This window comes from Durio zibethinus, chromosome 7 (assembly GCF_047325235.1).
Source record: "Durio zibethinus cultivar Kanyao isolate XHJ-2024 chromosome 7, ASM4732523v1, whole genome shotgun sequence".
NCBI classification, from domain to species: domain Eukaryota; kingdom Viridiplantae; phylum Streptophyta; class Magnoliopsida; order Malvales; family Malvaceae; genus Durio; species Durio zibethinus.
In genome coordinates this window covers 22,704,176-22,725,909 of record NC_143168.1, presented here as the reverse complement: position 1 = coordinate 22,725,909, position 21,734 = coordinate 22,704,176, and the positions used below count along the sequence as shown (strand labels likewise).

Below are 21,734 nucleotides of genomic sequence, written 5' to 3'. Positions count from 1 at the left end.
GAAAATAACAATAAAACAAAAACTAATATGTATGTAATTTCCATTATTTGAACAAATGCAAATTAAATTAGTCAATGTTTATATTTATAGGTATTAAAAGCAGAATAAAAACGTTTTGTCTCACACACAAAGTAAATATAAGATCGTCGATAGTGGTGTGATCTATTGTTAGAATATTAAACTTTTAGTTCAGTGATCAAAGTTTACTTTTTAATAGTTTCAAATACTAAAATAATAATAATAATAATAATAATAATAATAATAATAATAATAATAATGATGATGATAAATATAAATATATGATTCTAAACTAATGATGTTATAACTCTAATAGTTTCCACATAATAAGAACTTTTAGGATTAAGAATTTAAGTTTTAGAATAGATGATAAAATAAGTCAATATCATTTAAAAGAATCTTAATTTAAATTTTAAAATATTTAGAACAACTTTAAAAAATAAATTAATAATTAATGGGATATATATATATATATATATGTATGTATTTCATTGTGTAAATCAAAGATCCAAACGCATGTATATTAGTTCCAAAGAATTTAATCAGTTAGTAACTTTCTGTTAACTAGTTATAATTGTCCTACCATTAGCTTTATTTTTATCAACAATTGCAATAAGTTTCCCCCTTTTTAATTTTAGCCTTTTGTCCTTAAAAATTTTTACCAACACCAGCTTTGACATAAATAACTTTCATCATAAAAATTTTTACCAACACCAGCTTTGACATAAATAACTTTCATCATTAGCTTTATTTTCCATTGCAGTTGTACCTTTACATCTACATATAAACAGGTTCATCTGCTTGCTCGAATATAAAGAGACTTCAAATTTTAAATTGACCCATATTTATTTGATTTTGTCATTACTTGGCTTAATAACAACTAACCTTTTATTCCTTTGATCAAAATGGGATTAATGTTTGATGGTGTTGGTAGTTGAAGCTGCTGCATTTTCCACAAGCATCAAAAATGGAAAACTATTTTCATATTTTAAATGAAACTTATTTCCAAAAAACAGAAAATGAATTTTAAAAAATACATTTGGATTGAGAAAAATGAACAATTGTTTTGTATATAAAAATAATGAAAACATTTTTAAGTATTTATTACATTTTTAACTTATATCATTGGGGCAAATATTGATGAATGGTATGTGAAAATGAGGATTGAAGATTTGAAGATTAGAACCCAAGAAGATTCTTAATGTTTAATTCATAATTTATTTTATTGCTTTCAAAATTTTTAAGTGTAAACACCATTTTTTTAATTATTTTTTTTCTTTTTTTTTCTTTTTTTTTTTCTCTTTTTTCTTTCTTCTTTCTTTTTCCTTCTTCTTCTTCCTTATCCGATTCAAATTGACTAAGCATGAGAACATTAAATGCACTCTCCATAAAATTCAAAACCACCATCGGCAACTGCCAACACTAGCCAACGAGTGAATATCAGCTTATCACGTCAGTTGAAAAATTAGGACTCGAATCCCTGAAGATCTGGAATTTTAATCTCAGTAAACTCTATAAATAAAGCTTGTAATCTGTGAAAAAAAAGAGGAGAAAAAAAATCGAAAAAAAAACTGAGAAAAAATTACAAAAAAAATTTTACAAAAAAAAATAAAGCTTTCTGTCGAAAAAATTTTTTGCAAAAACCAAAAAAAAGCAGAAATAGTCCTCTGGAACGGGGAACCCAGTACCAAAATACACATACACACAAAAAAGGCAAACCAGAAAAACACACAAAAAAAAACTTATTTTTTTGGCTAAAATTTTGAAGGCTGATCTGGGTCGTTTGAGATACTTTCAGGTGAAACCAAGGCCAGATCTGTGTTTAGGAGCACGATGAGGAATTTTTGAGATTTTTCAACCACTGGTGACCGACGAACGGCAGCAGCACGACGATGATAACGGTCGACTGGTCCCCTTTTTTTTTTTTGTCTGAGAGAAAAAAGGAATTTTTTTTGTAAGTAGAAGTAGAAATGATCGAAAAAAAATTTAGTTTTATATAAACGGCCAAAACCTAAAACGACGTCATTTTAGCCTCTAAGGATCTACACGTCGACCCGGGATCCATGCAACCGACCTAATTACTCGATCTATCTTCAAACCCAGACCAATTCAGGTGAATCAGACCAGACCGTCGTTAAACCCCTGACATCAGAACTGAACCGTCCTTGAACCGCCAAACCGAACTGAGCCGTCGATCTAACTGATCCCGCATTGACCAGTCCAATTCAGATAAAAAAAAATTTTAATTTTTTTATATATTATTTTTATAATATTTATGCATACTAAAATATTTAAATTTGTTAGAATAATTTTTTATGTAGTTAAAATTTCTACAATTTTGTTATTTTAAAATAAAATTTAAAATATAATAAAATGAAAAAAATGAAACTTTATAATAATAATATTGATAAAAAAAATAAGAAAAGAAAATTTTATCCAATGATGGGATTTAAAGATATTGCGAGTAGTGATGCACATAAAATCTCTAGGTGAGAAAAACTTTTTTTAAATACTACCAATGTATTGGAATATTTATAAAAATTTGTCAATATAATAAAAATTTTCTTTTTGTTAACAATAAATAAAAATTAATTAATATATTAAAAAATAATAATATAAATAAGAAAAAAGAAAATTTTATCAAATAATAGGATTCTAAAAGTATTACGAGTAGAGATGCTTTAAGAAATCCCTAGGTGAGAAGATTTTTTTTTTTAAATATTACCAGCGTATTGGAATATTTATAGAAAATCTTCAATACAATAAAAATTCTTTTTTTCTTCAAAATTAAAAATGAAAAAAATTAATAAAATAATTAATAAAATTTTTGAAAAAGAGAATAAAATGTTTGCATCAACATGTTATTATTTGCATTGCATATATGACATAATTTTTTACGAAAAGTAAATTCGGACCTCCAAAGATGAGATTCTAAGGTATTCCGAGAAGTAATGCCTAAGAAATCTCTATGTGAGAAAGAGTCCTTCTAATATCACCATCGTACTGAAACATTTTAAGAATTATTTCAATAAAAATGTTCTAATTTATTTTTCTCGAATAATATTTGAATAAAAAATAATAAATCAAAAAATCAAAAAAATTAATTTTTAAATACCAAAAATAAGACTATTTTTATCAAAATCGAAGGATAACATGTAGTTAATTGGTACTATCGTAGACGGGCGTTGTGGGGTTGCTAATCCTTCCCCACACGTAATCGATTCAGACTATTTTGCAGACTATAAAATTATCTTTTTAATAAATTTTAATTAATTTTAAGAGTTCATTAAAAATATATGTTTTAATAGGTGACCAATCGCACCTAACCAAAAAAGATTAGTGGTGACTCTTTTTTATTTTTCATTTTCGAATTCGTCAGACGGACACAAAACCGTTATGACATCAAGCTTCCATAAAAAAGTTTCATGTTTTCAACTTTTTATAGATAGTGCTATTTTCATATTTATTTTAAATGATCAGAGTTTGCAAAATTAATTGATCTTGCCTTATGTAGTAAAGCAAGCACGAAGTGAATAAAATCTTAAGTTTGAATCTTATTGCTAATGGCCAAAAAATTTAATGTTCTTTTCTTACATGCTATGAAAATAATAGCAAAAAATAAGTTTTTTCATATTAGTAATATGTTTCATACTTCATAGTATTAAAGATAAAATGGTTTTTTTTTTGTCGAAATATGGTTATTGTTATATATATATATATATATATATATATATATATAAATATATATAAACTTGTTGAGTTAATTTGAACTAGTTTTCTATTTCATATTATAACTATCTTTTCAAGAATTGGTCATTATAAAACATTCAAAGAAAGTTTTTTAACTTATTTAGCGGATTTTAGGAATAAAAATAGCACATTATCGATGATTAAAAAAATAAAGCATATATATATATATATGGACTAAACTGACTAAAGCAGCCAGCATATATCATATAATATTTCAAAGAGTTAATTATATTTTTAATACCTGAACTTTGAAAAAATATAAAAAATAAAACATTCAAAAGTAATAACATTTTTAGTGTTTGATAACACTTTAAAGAGGGTTAATTCTTGTTTGAATGTTCTAAAATGAGTTAATAAAAAAAAAATCATCCATGCTCATTGAGGCATAAATATAATATAATATAATATAAAAAAATAAAAAAAAAATTCTCGTATATCTAGTGACTTGAACCCGACATTTTGATGATTTGTAATGAATGGTAAAAGAAATTTAAAACTCCTGTGTTTTCACATCTTTACAAAGTGTTTTCATTAAAAATAGTGAAAACATTTTTTTTTTATTTTGACCAATTTTTATTTTATTTTTTAGAGAAATAAGGTTTCTCACACTTTTTTTTATTTTTTATAAAAATAAAAATAAAAAACAGTTTTGTTTTCATAAACTCAACGCACACTAATATTTTCAATATTTCTTTTTTTTTTTATAACAATGTGAATTATACTTATAGCAAAGCTACGCTTCATTGTATTAGAAGTATGGTGAGAACTCATTTGATCATCTCAAGTTCGATTCGCAAGCTTTGTGCAGAAAACATTCTATTTAGCTTGTGATCCTACAGTCCCAAATCCCTATTCATATTTATCCTTCGAAATTAAAGATCTGAAAGGAAAGATGTTAGATGTATAAGACTAAATTAATATTATGGTGCAAATACCAAAAAATAGATACAGTGATTTTGCTTAAATAAGCCAAATATTTGATTTTAGTATGTTTCATGCATTACGTAAGGCAACTGGAACTTCTCGACCATGAGGTAGAGCTAGAAAGCATGGATCAGAAGGCGATGCAAGGCATTAAAGCTGAGTTAGGTAGGATTTTAAACCTGGGGTATATAATTTTCTTATTTAAAAATTGTAATTTTTATGCTATTAGACATGTATCTGATGCTTTGTTTGAATATTTGAATATTCTATATAACTTTTTTTTTTTTTAGTATTTCAATGGACCGTTTATGCTTTTAGTATGAATATGAAATATTTCGATATCATAATTTGTGCGGCTGTAAGTACTTAATTAGTTTTATTTTCATATTGAATTGTTAATTTAGATATGATTAATTAGAATTAAATTCTTAATTACATGGCTAATTAACAACAAAAACGGTTTTTTCCCCTGATTTTGGACCAAAAATCACTAATTTTTTTCTCCACTGAATTATCTAAAATGAAAATATCGACAAAAAATTTTGCAAAACACAAAATTGGGATGCAAATACATCGATTTTCAATTAAAAAAAAAAACCTTTTGTTAGCAATAATAATCCGTTTCCAATAAAATAATTATCAACGAAATTTTATCAAATAAAATATGGATTCTAATAGAATTCTATCCGAAAATAATTGTATTTCGTTGAAAAAAAATTTCCAATAAAATTTTATCGGAAAATGCTACCAATATTAGCAGAATTACATTGAATTTTTTTTTTTTTTTTGAGGAAAACAATCGCAAAATGAATGTATTAGATGAATACACGAAACAATATTAGATTTTTGAAATATTTTAAATATTAATATATGTTTTTAGAAGATGTTTAAAATATTTTTAAAATTAATATAATAAAAAAATAAATATAATTTTTAGCTCCTTGATAAAAATTTAAAAACTTTATCAATAAAATAATAAATTTAAATTTCATTAATTATATTTACACCCAACCCAAAAATGTAATTTTTGCACAACTTGGCTTCCAATTTACAAATATATTTCTTCCTCTGAAATTAGACCAATCGCAAGCCCAAGCCGTGGTGTTCCTCAACCTCCTCTCTCCATTTTCAAGCTTTACAATTTTAAATTCCTAACATCTTTTCAAATAGCCTTTGAACTGAGAAAAAAGAAAAGTAATAAACAAATAAATAAAAATAAATAATTTAGTTTGGTGAGACTTTGCTGCAATCCAGCAGGTTGGGTAGAAAGGGATGATGAGTGTAGCAGCACCTTGTACAATCTACCTAATTTCACGCTTAAATGTCCATAAAACCCTTACATCTTCTCTAATCTTTCAATTGTGTCACTCTCGTTTCTCTCTCGTTCCTCCTCCTAGACCTCTCTCCATCATGGCCTCTGCAACTCAGTCTTCTTCTTCTCAGGTAATTTACACACCCAACTTTCTGTTTGTTTCTATTAAAAAAAACTGGGTTTTCTTTTTGTGTTGATTTTTTTCTGAAAAGGAGTAAATTGATTGGAAAAGATTTTTCCTTGATATAATATTCATGGGTTTTTTTGTTTATTTTTCAGGCTGTGTCTCCTGGGGATACTGACAAGGAAACCAATGTGTTTCAGTTAATTCAAGCTCACCAGGTTTGTCGAATTTTGTATATATAATGTTGACATGTTGTTTCTGTATATATTTTCCTTTTGTTTGTTTTATATTGAGTCAATGGAGTTCTTTTATTTTCAGGAGAAGGCTGCTAGGCTTCCTCCGGTCGAAGAAATTCGTACCTTGCTTGATCAAAGCACTCGAGGCATGCTTTCAACTTTTTCGCAGGTATGTGATCATATTACTAGTTGATCGTTTATAATTTCGGGCTAATTGAGCACGAAGAGTAATAAGTAGATACCTTTAATACTTGTTTAGTCTTTAGAACAAATTGTCTTCATTGTCTTGATGTGGTTCTTGATTATGTTTAATGAACAAGCTGAAAGCTTGATGATGGTTATTGATTGATATCCTATAGGTTTTGTCTTTTTTACTTTTTCTGGTACTTCATTTATTTATCTTTTTGAGAGAAATCAGAGCTGCTTGAAAGGTGTTACTACTTCATGAGTTTTAAAAGTGAAAAGTACTTTCCAATCACTTCTTACCTGTTTGTAAGATTGTTATCAGTTGCTTTACCCTTTCCGTGGAGATGATTAGGAATGAAGTATTTTAAAGGATTCTTGTTATGCAGATCATAATCTCATCAACTGGCAGAGAAATCTAAAAATGAGAACTGAATCTTGTAACCATTGCACATCTTCATAATGAATATAAACTTAATCAACTTGCTGTAGCAGACTCCTATAATCTAAACTTGCGCAAGCTGTAGCTGAATCTTGCAAATCTCCTCCTTTTTTCATACTTCCTAGTTACAGATATGGTATCTTAGGCCATGCTGTCAAAAAGTTGAATGCTGATATAACTAATATTTTCTATACAGAAACTATATCATGGAAACACGATCTTCCACAACCTAGTGTACTTTGGCACTTATTGTGAAGGTTTTTGGATGGAATTAAAATGATGACTTATCTGTTCCCTCAACAACTCATATTAGGATTCCTTGTGAGTTTCACATGCAACTAAGAACTAGGATCAACCTGTGTACTCGTTTGCCCGGTCTCCTTTTGTTTCTGATGGTTGGTCATGACATTCATCACATAGACATTTTTCTAGTTGTTGTCTCACTCGTTAGACATTTGTCATATCGTCCTACTCATTATACATATTTCTCATTGTTGTCCCACTCATTTTGACTTCTTTTCTGTATGCAGAAGCATGAGGGCTATCCATCAGGGTCAGCAGTTGACTTTGCATGCGATGCCAATGGATCTCCAATATTAGCAGTCAGCAGCATGGCAGTTCATACAAAGGTTCTCACTTAGTTGAATTATACTTTGATGAATACTTCGAGTTTGAATTCATTAATCCATTGCCCTGTTCCAGAGGGATTGGGAGAAGGGGAATTGAAACATCAAAAGGATATTGAACAGATGTTCTGATGAGTCTTATGCATCGAGATGGAGGCCCATACATTTGAATCATGCTAATTATTAGGATCTTAAATTGATATTGTCTTGTTGCCAAATTTTGACAAAGCCATTTATAACGGCCTGGAGCGCTCTAATATTATGCCTGTTTTCTTATGATCAGTTGCTTATGTTCTAGTCACCAACCTGCCTTCATTCTACTATTTGGAAGTTTCTCTCTTGTCTATCCCGTTGTCCTTTTCAACCTGGTGAACAAGTTTAGTTCTTTTTATGTAATAATCAGTCAAAACTTGATGCTTTTCACAGGACCTATTGGCTAATCCCAAATGTTCACTGCTTGTCGTTAGAGATCCTGAGGATAGGACAGATTTAGTAATTACCCTGCATGGTGATGCTATTGCTGTAAGTTGCTTGTTATTTCCCTTTCTCCTTTTATGTATGTCTTAGGGGATTCTGGTTTTAAACTCATTTGTGAGCCTAACACCTTACTATTTAACATCCTATTTGTTTGGTGTTCTGAAGTATTTGAAATGATGTATTGATCAATTATATAGGTTTCTGAAAAAGATCAAGCTGCCGTTCGAACTGCTTATTTGGCTAAACACCCCAATGCATTCTGGGTATTTGTGCCTCTCATCCCCCTGCATGCCATGTCTCTTTAGATAAATTTTCTTACTAAATCTTATTTAGATAGAGAACTCAGTATACACTTCCATTATGAAGGTTGACTTTGGTGACTTCCAATTTATGCACATTGAACCAAAGGTTGTGAGATATGTATCAGGTGTTGCAACAGCTTTGCTAGGATCAGGAGGTTTGTGCTCTGATTGCTTTTCTGTATCATATCCTACATTTCCTCTACTATGTTATCTTTCAGAGAATATTAATGTTGCCTACCTCATTTAAGGCAAGGCACTCAAAGGTGCTTTTGCTTCTTCCTTGTCACCCATTTGGCTTATTGTTTTCAGCAACTTTTATGGATTTGTTTGTGGTGCAATTCTTCTGTCCTAACCAGCTTCTCCCATTTTATTTTATATGATGTCATGTTTTGTATTTTTTATATTTTTAGAGTTCAGCAAAGAGGAGTACCAGGATTCAAAAGTTGATCCAATAGCTCAATTCTCTAAGCCCGTTGCGGTATTTTGGCTGTTCATTCTCCTGTACAACATTTCATTTGTTTGTTGGAACTTTCCTTTTTTGTCCTTATTAATGCAGCATTTCTTTTCAGTCTCACATGAACAAGGATCATGCTGAAGACACTAAAGTCATTGTGCAATTCGCAACATCGATTCCGGTAATTAGGAATATTACTATTTAACGCTATATCTTATAGGAAGTGGAAAATTGTATCCATATTGTATTGAAGAGACAAGTCAACTAGCCCCTGCTGATTAAGGTGGAAAATTGGGGATCATGCCTCTATTGGCTAATTCTAGGCCCACTACTGAAATTAGAGTAATTGAAATGTATAATTTATGCTGAATATTTTCATTAGGTAATCTTTCTAGTTTAGCAATAATTTGGCTAAAATTGTTGATTTTATCAGGCTGCCATTTGTACTGAAATTTGTCCAAATGCTTCTTCAACCCAAAACTGCGACACCATTGTAATAATATTAACAATCCAGAAAACTGAATCTTCATTCTAGAAAATCCAACATTATAACTAACCGTTCATCGAGTTTATATTTGCAGACAATATTGCCCCATCGTTCTTTGGTAGACCTATGGCTTCTTCCCCCAAATAGAAAACTGCCACTATTTTCTATGATAAAATTTAAAAGCTTCTGGCTAGCTGTTGTCTTCTCAAAACATGACTTGCAGATCCATTTCTTCTCTCCCTTCTATCACTAGTATTCAATGTGATGATTTCTTTTTCTGAAATTTTCACATTGACGACCTTTGATTGGTTGGGAGTTTAACATATCTTGTTTTGGTTCTCTCCTTGCCCTAGCTAATTGTATCTTTCTCCAGGTTGACTACGCTTACATGCTGGATTTGGATAGTCTTGGATTCAATGTCAAGGTTCTGATAACTTTTAACCTTTTATGTTGGATCTATTTTATTGGCTAATATCTATTTTACATGATGGAAAGTGAATTGCATTACTTGGAAGTTAACTAATATCGAAAATTCCTTTCATTAATTGCCTTGTGCTTCCCTTTCTCCCTTTTTTCCTGCAGGCTGGTTATCAAGGAAATACTTTCAAGCTGCGAATTCCTTTTCCTAGACGTGCAGAAAGTAGAAAGTGAGATATCTTAGATTGAATTTTCTATCTCTGAAGAAATTTTCCTTGAGTTTTTACTTGCCATCTGTTCTTAATCGTCAGTTTTACTTTTTATATAAGGCATCTGCTTTGAGATCCTCATCTTAATTTCCTTTATCAATGAAAATTAAATTTATACCATCCTGGCAAATGCCACTGAAACAAATGGGAGGACAAGGCCATTGTCTTCTTTGGTCTTGTAATTTAAATGGGATTATAGGAATGACTTGATTGTCTTTTCATGTGGATTCTTTTCTGACTGGCTCAGACTTTATGTAAAAGAACAATAGCTTGGGGGGACACTATATGATGTTTGACTGTGTTATTTGCATGTTCAATCTGGTTTTCTTATGCACGTCTTAGGGATGTGAAAACCCTAATAGTTGAAATGCTCCAAGCTGCCCAGACTCAAGTCAACTGACTTTGCTGCTAGAAGGGACCTAAGAGGTGAAGTTTCCAATTTCTTAAATCTCTGTTTCATCTACATTTTTGCCTGTACTAAGCACTAAATGAAGGCTTTTGTTTGTATAAACTGAACTGCACATCTTTATGATCGTTAATTGCTCAGCTGCAGCATGTAGAGGAAACTTAGTCTGAATATCCTTTTCAGAAAACTGTTAAACGGTCTTATGAATTATGTGCACAGCAAAAGTCATCTAGCTTCAGTGCTAAATGTTAAGTGGTGCTAAACTGCCATATATCATGAATCGTATTCCGGCAGTGATATCCAAAATTGGAGATCCTTCTGATGCTTATTGGCTTCGTTTTGCAGGATATTGTGTTACATTTGCATCTAACTTCTTTGGAAGATGAACCAACTTAGAATTCCAAAAGACATAGCAATAAAGATACGATTACCAAGGACAACCAGCTGGAATAATTGGCTTTTTGCTTCTTATACCTCGGAAACTTTCATTTCAAGTTGTTACAATTAGAGATAATTAGAGACAATGATAACGTTTGAAAGTTGAAATTATGAGATGTGAAACTGGTTAATGATTCCTCTGTATATACTTTGCCATGATATAATACTTTCTTCTTTCCCTTACTGCCCTTACACATAACTTGAAAACATAAGATACGAAGGTTTGCTGTAAACAATTTAACTGGAATGGTCATGTGCATAGAGAATATTAAGAGTCTGGCAAAGTACTTCGTTCACCGAAAGGCTGATACAGCCTAGGGTTTTTTTTTTTTTTTCAACAATTGCTTGAACCTTTTGGTTGTTTCCAGAGCATTTTGATATCTAATTTGCTTTTCTAATGAATTATGTTGCTTACTATTCTCGAAAGATTGCAGAACTTCCGGCCAAATGCTCCTCTAGGGTACAAAATCCAAGGCAAATTTTACATTTTTGGTTCCACTAGGGAGAAAGGATGTACTTGAGATTTTGTAAGAAGAATCCAACCAGAGCAGTCACTGACAAATGCTACCCTCTAAATCTACAGACAGAACCTCTGTCAAATGGTTTTTGCCAGTATAATGATCGGGCCAATCTAGCCATCAAATTTGACAAAATTTTTGACCATATGTACTGCTTCATTTGACCACATGCATAACATTAAGTTCAAAGTCTGAAGGAATCTCATGTTGTACTTTCACCATCATATTTACCAAAATGATACTATTTGATCAGAAAACAAGGTAGAAAGGACAGACGCACTTGCATTTTGTCTGCAGTAAATATTTGGAGCAAGGGAATGAATAACAAAAATGATTATTCTTATTTATAAAAATGAAATTTCCAACATCTATACAACAAACCCGGCAGAGCAGAGACTCTTCTAACTTCCCAATTTTTTTCTCTCCCTGAAAACTCCAACAACCCCATTAACATTAACAGCAAAAATATTCCCAAAAATTCAGATGAGAAAAAAGCCTCTGCTGCTGCCATAGATGTATGGCATGTCTCTCAATCTGAATCACTTTCCATACTCCCCATGGCCTTCAATCCTCTTGGTCTCTGCACAATGCCAAACCACATAAGAAAAAAAAAAAAGAACAGAAAAGAAAAGAAAATAACTTTATCTACAGAATTTATTGAAAACTGCAAATAATATAAAAATAAAATACCAAGAATTATTGTAGAAAACTAGAGGAAGAGAGACTCAATCATTTACCTTCTTAGAACTCTTCTTTTCCCTAACTTCATACCTCTCCTGGCACATATCAGTCAACCATGCCCCAGGGCTCACCAGCTGCCAACCACCAAAATATGTCAAACCAAAATTCAAAGAAATCCACAGGATAAATCATCAAATCTGAATCTTGCATTAATCCAAGGAGAAGTCTTTTCCCTCCACAAGAAACGACCCAAAAACCAATTCAATTATTTGATATCACATTTCTTTTCTCATCAAAAAACAAAAACTACATATGCTTCAATTATTGAAAGCTATGCATAAATCCAGCAATGTTACTTACAAGTAAGCTCCTTTGGATAATCTTGGCTCTCTTTTTAGGCCTTTGAGGGGGTTTGCACCCTTTCATTGCCATAAAATCTTCCTCTTTTTCTTTGCTTGACAAAGTGATATACAGCTTTGGCCACACTAGCCCTTTGTTATCCTCTCCATTAGTGCTATCCAGTGCAACCTTCCCATTCTCATCCACCAATCCCACTGCTGATCCCCTTGTTGTGTAGTACCTATCCTCCTTCTCTGGTGACACGGCTTTCCGGTGCTCTGCCGTGCCTGACCGGAGTATAGCTGCCTCAGAATTCCTACAACAAAACATACAAAAGAAAATGTGTAAATTTCACATTTTACCGGTTTGCTTATTCATTATAAAAATTTTCCTTGGGGAATTTCTTAACACCATGTTTGGTAGCTAAGGGACCAAAAAATAGTAGTCACAAAACTGAAATGGCATAAAACAGACAAATTCATACTACCCTTCTCTCTATATCCAGCAACCAAACAGGGGATACCAAGCTGTCCAACCTCAATTTCTTAGAAATTTCTTAAACACTGGTAGGTGTCTGAGACCCAAAACAAATAAATTTTCTTTGTTTTTTTACCCCAAAAAAATTCCATTGCCATCCACGGCTGATTTGGCCAAAAAAAAATTAAAACAAAATTCAATCTTTTCTCCCCCTCCACCCCTACCCAACAGCTTATCAGAAAACAAACAAAAGGGTAACAAGAAAATTTTCCAAAAAAATTTGTAAAAAAAAAAAAGAGAGAAAATCTCATCTTTTTTCCAAACCAACAAAAGGTGCCGAGAAAATTCAAGAATTTTTTTAAATGCCAAAAAAAATTTTGATCTTCTTACCTAGTGAGACGAGTATTGGATTGAGAAAAAGGAGAGGATTCTTTATCTAAAAGACGAGAAGTGATTCTCCTGCGAATTATAGCTTTGGATTTATGAGAGATTTTTTGAGGGTCTTTAACTCTCACACATCTTAGCCTCTTTCTATTTCCCCACTGTAAAAACAGCTCTGGCTCTATTGTTTTGCATGTTCTTTGACTCCTCTCTTCTTTCTCCATCTCTGCCATAAAGAAAAAAAACAAATAAAAAGTTTCAATTTTTCACCCAAAAAAATCAAATTTGAGTAAGAAAATTTTGTTGAAAAGAATGAAAAAGAAATAAAAATTATTATTTTAGAGAAAACCAATTTGGGTGGTTTCTGCTGTGAAATCAAAGAGATGATGAAATTAAAGTCTGGGTTTTTGCTGTTTCTGTTAAAGTAAGAGAAGAGTCATCAGAGGAGAAGAAATGCTATCAAGAGAAAAAACAAAAATTAGAACTTTGAGAGGAATTGGTTGCCTGACATCAAAGATCTAAACAAATACACTATAATCTTTCCTCAAAAAAAGTCCTGAAATTCCAAATAAAAAATATATTAATTACTAAGTATTAAAAAAAAAAAAAGCTTGGAAGAAGAAGAAGAAGAAGAAGAAGAAGAAGAAGAAGAAATCTTACAGTGCAATATTATCATCCCAGAGAAAAAAAAAGTTGAGTTTCTTTTTCTTTTGCCTAAATTATTGCTTCAATTTCTCTGTTTTGTTTATAGAATTTGAGGAGGCCTTCTCTTGTTACTCTTTCTCCGTGTCTCCCCAGTCTAATCTGTTGTGTTTCTTCCCTTCTCTCTGAACCTTTGTTTGTGAATTCTGAACTCTTCTTTCTTTTCTCCCTGTTTTTTATTTATTATCTCTCCCCGCGCCGATGCTGAAAATAATTAAATATGGAGATTTACATTGACCGTCCGATTTTGAATCTTAGGGCATGATGGAATGCTGGGACCTACTTCAATTGATTATCATTTTTAATATTATTTATTTTATCATTAACTTTCCCCCATTTTTGGGAAATTACACTAGGCAAAATGCCAAAAAGACATGTTGAGTGAGTTGGTGAACCAAAACAAAAGTAGGCAAGGTGCCACATTCATTTGGGTTCAACTTGAATAGAATTTGGGCTATTGCTTTGTGTTTGGAATTTTAAGCAAGGCCTTTTGGACTTCACAGATTACAAGTCTCTAAATCTTAACAGATGGGCTTTAGTTCAGGTCCAAAAGAAAACTAAGTTGTTTTTTTTTAATATATAAAAAATCCATTAGCTATCTCAAAAAAAAAATTAATTTGCTTTTTTCCTAAATAAGGGAAATTAGCTTTCTCCCACTACATAAACTTCATTCTTTTCACTTTTCAAATTTAAATTAAAAAATAAAAATAATTTTTATACATTAACAATATAATTTTTTAATTTATAAATAAAATTAAAAAACCGCTACCTAAAGTTCGTAATTTAATTAAATCTTAAACTATACCTAAAATTGCATTTATGTAATTATTATTAATAACAATAAACAAGTATGACCAAATTTGTTTTTCCATGAATTTTGAAATGGTGCATGGATTTTTTGCTTGACTTGTTAAAAAAAAATAAGTGTTGTACTTGTTTTGATTCTAAGATGATAACTAATAATGCAAATTACATTGTTTAGTAATTGAGTTTAAGATGATATTTAAGAAAAAAACATGCAACTAATGCATTGTTTTAGTTAAAAAAAAATTAGTGAAAGTATTGCATTAAAAAAAAATTTTGCTTAAAAAATAATTCAACCATCCTTGATAGCCATCAGCCTTTATCCTAGCTAATATCCTCACTTTCCTAACCTTGTCCTGCTAGCCCCTACCTTTCTTTTTCCTTGCTTAATTTCAAAGCATATGAATTTGAAAAGTTGGGGCCCTCTGAAATTCTATCTTAAATTTAAAGTCATGTTTAGAATACAAGATTATAATAAAATGAGATAAGATGATAAGATGATATTATGAATAAGATTAAATTAAATTATATCATCATATCTTATATTTGATATGTAATAATTAAAATAAGATAATTTATTTATTGATCAAAATTATTTTTTAAAAAAATTTATATAATTTAAATGATTGATATAATCTTTAAGGGTATAATAAGACATGTAATTTTAATTTTATGAATTAAAAATAATCTTTTTCATTTTAAAAAGATTAAATCATCATATACCAAAAAAATGATAATTTTTTTTATAATCTTATTTCTTTCAATTGAATATCAATTAAATATAATATAAAATAATTATCACACTATCCTTTCTATTATCTTATATATCAAACATTATTTTAATGAATAAAACAATCATATTTTAACTAGAAGCTAGACATCTTGGGAACCAGTTAGAAATTTGGTATTGTAAGTCAGCTAAAGGTAATGAAAAACAGCAGATTATATTGACTTCTTTTTTATTTCTTAGAATGCTGCCTTGAACGTCGGGTGATTGAATCATTTATTATGGTGAAATAAGAAAGTATTTCTTTAGCTTTATTGTAATTTGAATATGGCAAGGTGGGGTAGTTGCACTTAACACAATTTTTAATCTCATTGCTTTTTTAATTCTAATTTCTCTTCTCAAATCTAGAGCTATTTGAGTTAGTAACAATTAAACATTGTGTTTATAAAAGTTAGGTGCAATTTTTGCTAATAGCAGTTTTTTTTTAATTCATCTGTAAATCTAATATAAATTTTCGTTAAAATTTATAACGAGATAACTTCTTTTCGTCTAAACTTTTTTTCAAAATATGTAAGTTGTGAAGGTTACAATTAGCTTATAAAAATATATTCCTTTTGATATAAGCTGCAACTGTACAAAGCTTACATCCATGGCACTGGCAACAAGAAACAGGCCATCTTAGGGTCGGCATTTCAAAGGCAGACAAACCAGAAGGCACTTAATTTGGAGCAGCTAGCAGTCCCCTTCGTCAAGGTATAAATGTTGAAATTTCTAATTGAAGTGAAACCTACTGCCTAGAGTTGGTGACAATCTTCAATTATGGCAACAATAAGGGAGATTACAAATCACTCTGACATCTAGCAAAATCTGATTAGTTAAAGAGGCAGAATTGCTTTAGTTGCTCTTATCTTTCTATCGTAGAATTCAGATTTAAGGTTGGAATTTAAATTTTAAATCCCTCTCCTTTACATTTTTTGAAATATCAAAATAATAATAAAAGACTAAACTGGGGGAAAAGGTTTGAAATATTTGGACCGTTGCATTTGGAATGATAACATGAATAGAAGCCGGACAAATCAAAAAGCAGTAGGGCCCCATGCCGTTGATAATTTGGCCCATGCCACAATTGCAACTCAAAAGAGGGCGTAAACTTGTTTGAAGTTACTATTTAAAAGGATGACATAAGCAAGTTGTTGCTAGGCACGATTTTTATTGAAAGATTGTTCGTTAGACAGTTTTTTTTCAATACCTTATAACATCGTACATTATGTTTGAATACATATAAATAAAAAAAAATTAAAATTTTTTTTAATAACCATTTAGATAAATAATGAAAAAAAAAATTCATTATAATATTTTTTTATAAAATAATATTTAATATATAAATATATCTTTATATTACCTAATTTGTATAAATAAATATTTTTAAACAAAATTAAACATATTTAATATGATAAGATGTATTGATTAATTATTTATTTACTCTTAATTTTATGTGTAATTCAGCCTTTTAATTTATTCTGATAATAATTTGATTTATTTTATTGTTAACACTTGAAAAATTATAAAATATTTATAATTATAATGTTATATAAAATACTCATATAAAAAAATTATTTTTATAAGAAGTATCAGTTATATAATCAAATTTAATGTCATAATAAAAATATGAATATAACAATCTTTTTATAAAAAATAAATTTTTTTTAACTTTTCTTTCTTTAGCTTTTTCCTCTAATTGGGTTATTAAAAAAGTAAAAATTACAAGAAAAATTAAAAGATTATTAAGTTTCTACCTCATTATTTTTCTTTATATTAAAAGTTTATCAAAACAAAATTTTTTTTTTCTGTTTTAATTACTTTTTTTTATTTTCCTTTCCTTCCCCTCAATCTAAATATAATATTATCTTAGTGGTATGTTTCTTAAATTCTTTTGTGTAGGGGGCAACTTCTGCCTGTATTAATTGAAAAATAAGGAAAAGAAAATGTAAGAGAAGAGGGACAAAATATTAGGAGATGCAAAAAATTAAAGTATTAAAATTTAAAATTTAATTCAATTTTTTTATATAATCATTTTTAAGAAGTGTCATATAATAGATACGATATTTAAATTTTAATACTTATAATTTATTTTTTTTATTCTTAAATTGCAATCTCATTTTAAAAAAAAAAATTGATGTACTACATTTTCATTCATAATAATACTTCTTAGGACTTAAAACTTAAGAATTATTGCCAAAATCCATCTAGGTACTTCTATTCATATAAAAAGATATTTATAAAGGACTGTAATATGATATACATTTTTTATTTGGAAAAAAAAAATTCTAACTCACCTTAACTTGATAAATAGATAATGTTCCAATGTAATTAACATGCATCTTTTTTCATCTTTTTAGTTTATGCAGAAATCCCATTTAAAAAAAAAAAAACCTTCAATTGTTTTTTCTCTTTTTAATCATTATATAGTCAAAGGCAATGAACTTTTTTTTTTTTTTATGAGAATGAACTTCCTTTTTAAATCTAAAAAGAAAGTATTTTCAAAGTATAATTGATTGAAAATTTTAAAATAAAAATATTGAAAAAAGTAATGGGATGAAAGCAGAATATCTTCCATTAAGTTTTTCATCTAATCAAGAGCAAATTTGCATTGGACAAAGATTAAAAATGAGACAGCCTGCCCCAATTATGTCAGTTTGAAAACAATAGATATCATAAACTATAAAGTACTCTTGTTTGTATAAAAATTGCTACAATAAAATTTCCTTAAATTAGATACAATGACAAACATATATAACAACTGATTGAATGTGAATGAATGATGAATAATTAACATTTTAGTGGAGCCTGACTTTAACTAACAACTAAGATCACATGATGTAATTGAATGGATTTTCAATTTTACTTGTAAATTAAGCCACAATAATATGTTGGTAACAATCAAATGAAATGATATATATATATTTTTCAATTAATCTGTTGTTAAATTGTTGGATTTTTAGTATCAATGAACAAAATTTAAATTTTGACAGTTAAAAAAAAATTGATTCTAATAAGATTGAGTTTTAAATCCATCACTTGTAAATTTATCACATACTTTAATCTCTTTTATAAAAAAAAAAAAACAAAATTAAGAAAATAAAACTCCATTAATTACAAATATATATATATATATATATATATATATAGAGGGAGAGAGAGAGAGAGAGAGAAAGAGAGAGAGAAGGAAAATGGCCTTACGCACTCAAAAAGAACTCCACGTTTTATTTGCCTTTGTATGAATTTTGTGGATTTGAACAATTGAAGGGAGATAGTGGCTTAGGAGAAATTGAGATAAAAAAAATTGAGCAAGAATTTTGTGACCTTACACAATGAAATTTGGTGCAATGCCTGGCTCTATACCATTGCTCGTGAACCATATTGTCCTATTTTAAAAAATATCTAGAGATGAAATTTTAAATGTGACGTTGAAACGTATATAATAACTTTTTTTTTTCGTTATTCGATAATTATTTTGAATTTTAATTAATTGAGTTAGATTAAATCTCATAAAAAGATAAATTATTTTAAAATTTATTTTATTTATAAGATTCAAAATTGAGACTCTATTTTAAAGAGAACTGAGAGTTTGAATTTAAAACTCTTGAATTGGATTAACCCTCTCATGTATTATAAGTTCTAAACCTTAAAAAAGAAGGAAAAATTAAAAAAAAAAAAAAGAGACAAAAAAAGCCAATTTACTCTGAAGTCTTTGCTTTTCATTTTTCACACAATTTGGGCACAATATTTCCACCACAAAATTATAGGACTCGTATCTTAATAGTGATTGATTTCGAATACAAATTTTACTTGTTATTTGTGTTCGTATTAATTAAAAAATTCAAATTCCATGTTATATAGTAAATCTTAATTTTATTTTTAAAATTAATCACCTTATAAATTTTGGGTTTCTGCCAAAAAAAAATCCAAAATAAAATTAACAAATATGGCCTATGGTACCTGACCTTTAATTATCACAATTGACAAAGCAAAATTAGTTGTTTTACATGAAAAATGGTTATAAGCAATCACCAATGTCATCCTTTCAAATGACATGATAATTTGTGATTGCCAGTTTATCAATGGCTCCCAAGAGCGCACACCAGCCAACGTATCCCTCAAAGAACTTAAAAATTTGAGCTTCGATGATTAAAAATTAAAAAAACACACACTAAAAATATCTTCTACCGGTCCACATGAACCAAATCCAAAAAAAATATTTTATTATTAATTACTCAGTTCAAATGTCAAAATTGCCATAAAAAATTGAACTCAAACCACAGAATGTGATAGCACATAGGGTTAAAATAGTCTTTAAATACCCCAAAATATTGTAAAATAAAAGGTTTCTATAGAATTGAGCTGCCCAAAAAAAAAGTTGTAGTTAAGGCAATGGACCCCCCAATGGCTGGCCACAAAAGCCGTTGGCGACAGCTGTATGGCACCTAAAGGTTCAAGCCACCCTGTCCCAACAAACGGCAGCCCCAAAACAGTAAACCATGTGCACATGGTTGGCGCAACGGTCACCTCGGGCAGCCAGCTTGTAACCCCCTAAATTTTCTTTTGTCCCCATCACCTATATAATTCCCATCTTATGCCACTCCACTATTGCTCGTCTCAATTTGCTTTAGCAACATTTTCCTTCTTTTGTCTCCACACATTCAATCTTCGCCCATTTGCAACGAAATTTTCTTAGGAAAATTTGCTAAGACTACATCGACAATGGAGGCATTGAGGATGAGACTGATTTTCACGGTCGTGATTGTGCTGATGGCAGTGTCTGCGCTCCAAAATGTTGCGGCAACTGATGCCCCAGCCCCTAGCCCTACCTCAGATGCCATTGCCTTCGTGCCAACATTGTTTGCTTCCCTTCTTGCTCTCGCATTTGGCCTTCTTTTCTAAAATGGTGTTATTGATGGGTTACATTATATTTTATCTTCCACTATTGGGGTTTATGTAGAGTTCTTTTGTCTCAAGTTCTCTACTTTTACTCTTTCTCTCCAAAGGGTATAAAACTCTATAGTAATGAATTATAGGACGAGAAAGAAAGAAAGGCTTGAGGATTTTTTGGTTGGGATTTTGCTTTTTACATATTTTTTCTCCTTATGACTATTGGTCATGTATTCATACTTTTCTTATTGTTTTAATTTTAATGTATAATTGATGTGATTTGTTTGTTTGTGACTAATGAATTATTTTTTTTAATTATGATTTCCCTTTATTCTCTTTTTAGTTCTTTTTCTTGGAGGGTTGTTAATTTGTTCTTTTATCACACCAAAATGTTTTTGGAGAGTACCATCATTTTCTTTTGTATACTTAATGAATCATTTGCTTGCTCATCCTTTCACAAATTTACTCTTGCAAATGGGCATTAATTTTCAAAACTTACATTAAAAGAAGTTTAATTTTGAAAAACAAATTGAATTGGGAAAAGGATGGCCAAGCTAGTTCTTGTAAGTGTATAACTTGAATTTATAAATAGAAAGAAGAAATTGATTCTGATCCATTCTTTTAATTATATGAAAATGGACATTTTATTTATTAACTCACTCATTCTTAAGATTAAGACGAGAGAGGTGTATTTTTATTTCACACTATATAAGAAAATTAACAAAAAGTAGCTTTGAAATTAAGCTTGTATTACCATAATTATTAGGATGTATATTAATAAAAATAATTTATAACATTTAATTTTAGTTTTAATATAAAAGTGATTTATACGAATTTAATTAATTAAAGATTGATATTTTTAAAATTTTACAAATAAAATAAAAAGATTGATTGATGTTTCATTAGATTATAAAATAGAGCAATTAATAAATATTGTTGATGGAAAAAGATTAATAAATTATAAAAACTAATGCACTAACCTGTACTGGATTTCTAAATCTCCCTTATGAAATTCTATTGATAATATACAAAATAATCCTTACGAATTTGATTTAAAATCATTTCAAAAAAAAAAAAATCAAACTCTAGCAAAATCGAAGAATATTCCTTCTTACCAAAAAATTTTCTAGTAGTAATTTTTTACCCTTACAATAATCAAATATTTATGAGTATTCCAATTATAATTTTGTTATTATAATATTATAATTGACCAATCACAATTTAAAATTTTATGAAATTCATCACTTTAAATATTAATTTCATATAAAATTTTAATAACTTAATATAATTATTAATTTTAATTAATTAATT

At 29.3% G+C, this 21,734-nt stretch overlaps 2 protein-coding genes and 1 pseudogene across 8 annotated transcripts; 2 read left to right on the top strand and 1 right to left on the bottom strand.

The window, feature by feature from the left end:
• Positions 1–5,705: 5,705 nt before the first annotated feature.
• LOC111277044 (non-canonical heme oxygenase HOZ, chloroplastic-like) lies at positions 5,706–11,048 on the top strand. 3 transcript variants are annotated; one of them, XM_022863153.2, is made up of 13 exons: positions 5,706–6,135; positions 6,284–6,346; positions 6,447–6,533; positions 7,520–7,618; positions 8,042–8,137; positions 8,290–8,355; positions 8,459–8,549; positions 8,805–8,872; positions 8,964–9,029; positions 9,709–9,759; positions 9,918–9,982; positions 10,364–10,447; positions 10,773–11,048. In XM_022863153.2, the coding sequence occupies exons 1-12, from the start codon at positions 5,965–5,967 to the stop codon at positions 10,419–10,421; spliced, it is 981 nt and encodes a 326-aa protein (XP_022718888.2). In that variant the 5' UTR covers positions 5,706–5,964; the 3' UTR covers positions 10,422–10,447; positions 10,773–11,048. The 3 variants fall into 3 exon arrangements, with proteins under 3 accessions (XP_022718888.2, XP_089620036.1, XP_089620035.1); XM_089763909.1 differs by lacking the exon at positions 10,773–11,048 and adding an exon at positions 10,569–10,706 and having other exon boundaries at positions 5,757–6,135; XM_089763910.1 differs by lacking the exon at positions 10,364–10,447 and having other exon boundaries at positions 5,753–6,135.
• A 653-nt stretch (positions 11,049–11,701) lies between these two features.
• Positions 11,702–14,126, bottom strand: LOC111277813 (uncharacterized). 5 transcript variants are annotated; one of them, XM_089763912.1, is made up of 6 exons: positions 13,922–14,126; positions 13,766–13,817; positions 13,271–13,677; positions 12,425–12,719; positions 12,121–12,198; positions 11,702–11,963 (listed from the first exon to the last, which is right to left on the bottom strand). In XM_089763912.1, the coding sequence occupies exons 3-6, from the start codon at positions 13,492–13,494 to the stop codon at positions 11,913–11,915; spliced, it is 648 nt and encodes a 215-aa protein (XP_089620038.1). In that variant the 5' UTR covers positions 13,495–13,677; positions 13,766–13,817; positions 13,922–14,126; the 3' UTR covers positions 11,702–11,912. The 5 variants fall into 5 exon arrangements, with proteins under 5 accessions (XP_089620038.1, XP_022719966.1, XP_022719965.1 ...); XM_022864231.2 differs by having other exon boundaries at positions 13,271–13,487; XM_022864230.2 differs by having other exon boundaries at positions 13,771–13,817.
• Positions 14,127–20,128: 6,002 nt separating this feature from the next.
• On the top strand, positions 20,129–20,754 carry LOC111277812 (arabinogalactan protein 13 pseudogene; annotated as a pseudogene).
• Positions 20,755–21,734: the final 980 nt, after the last annotated feature.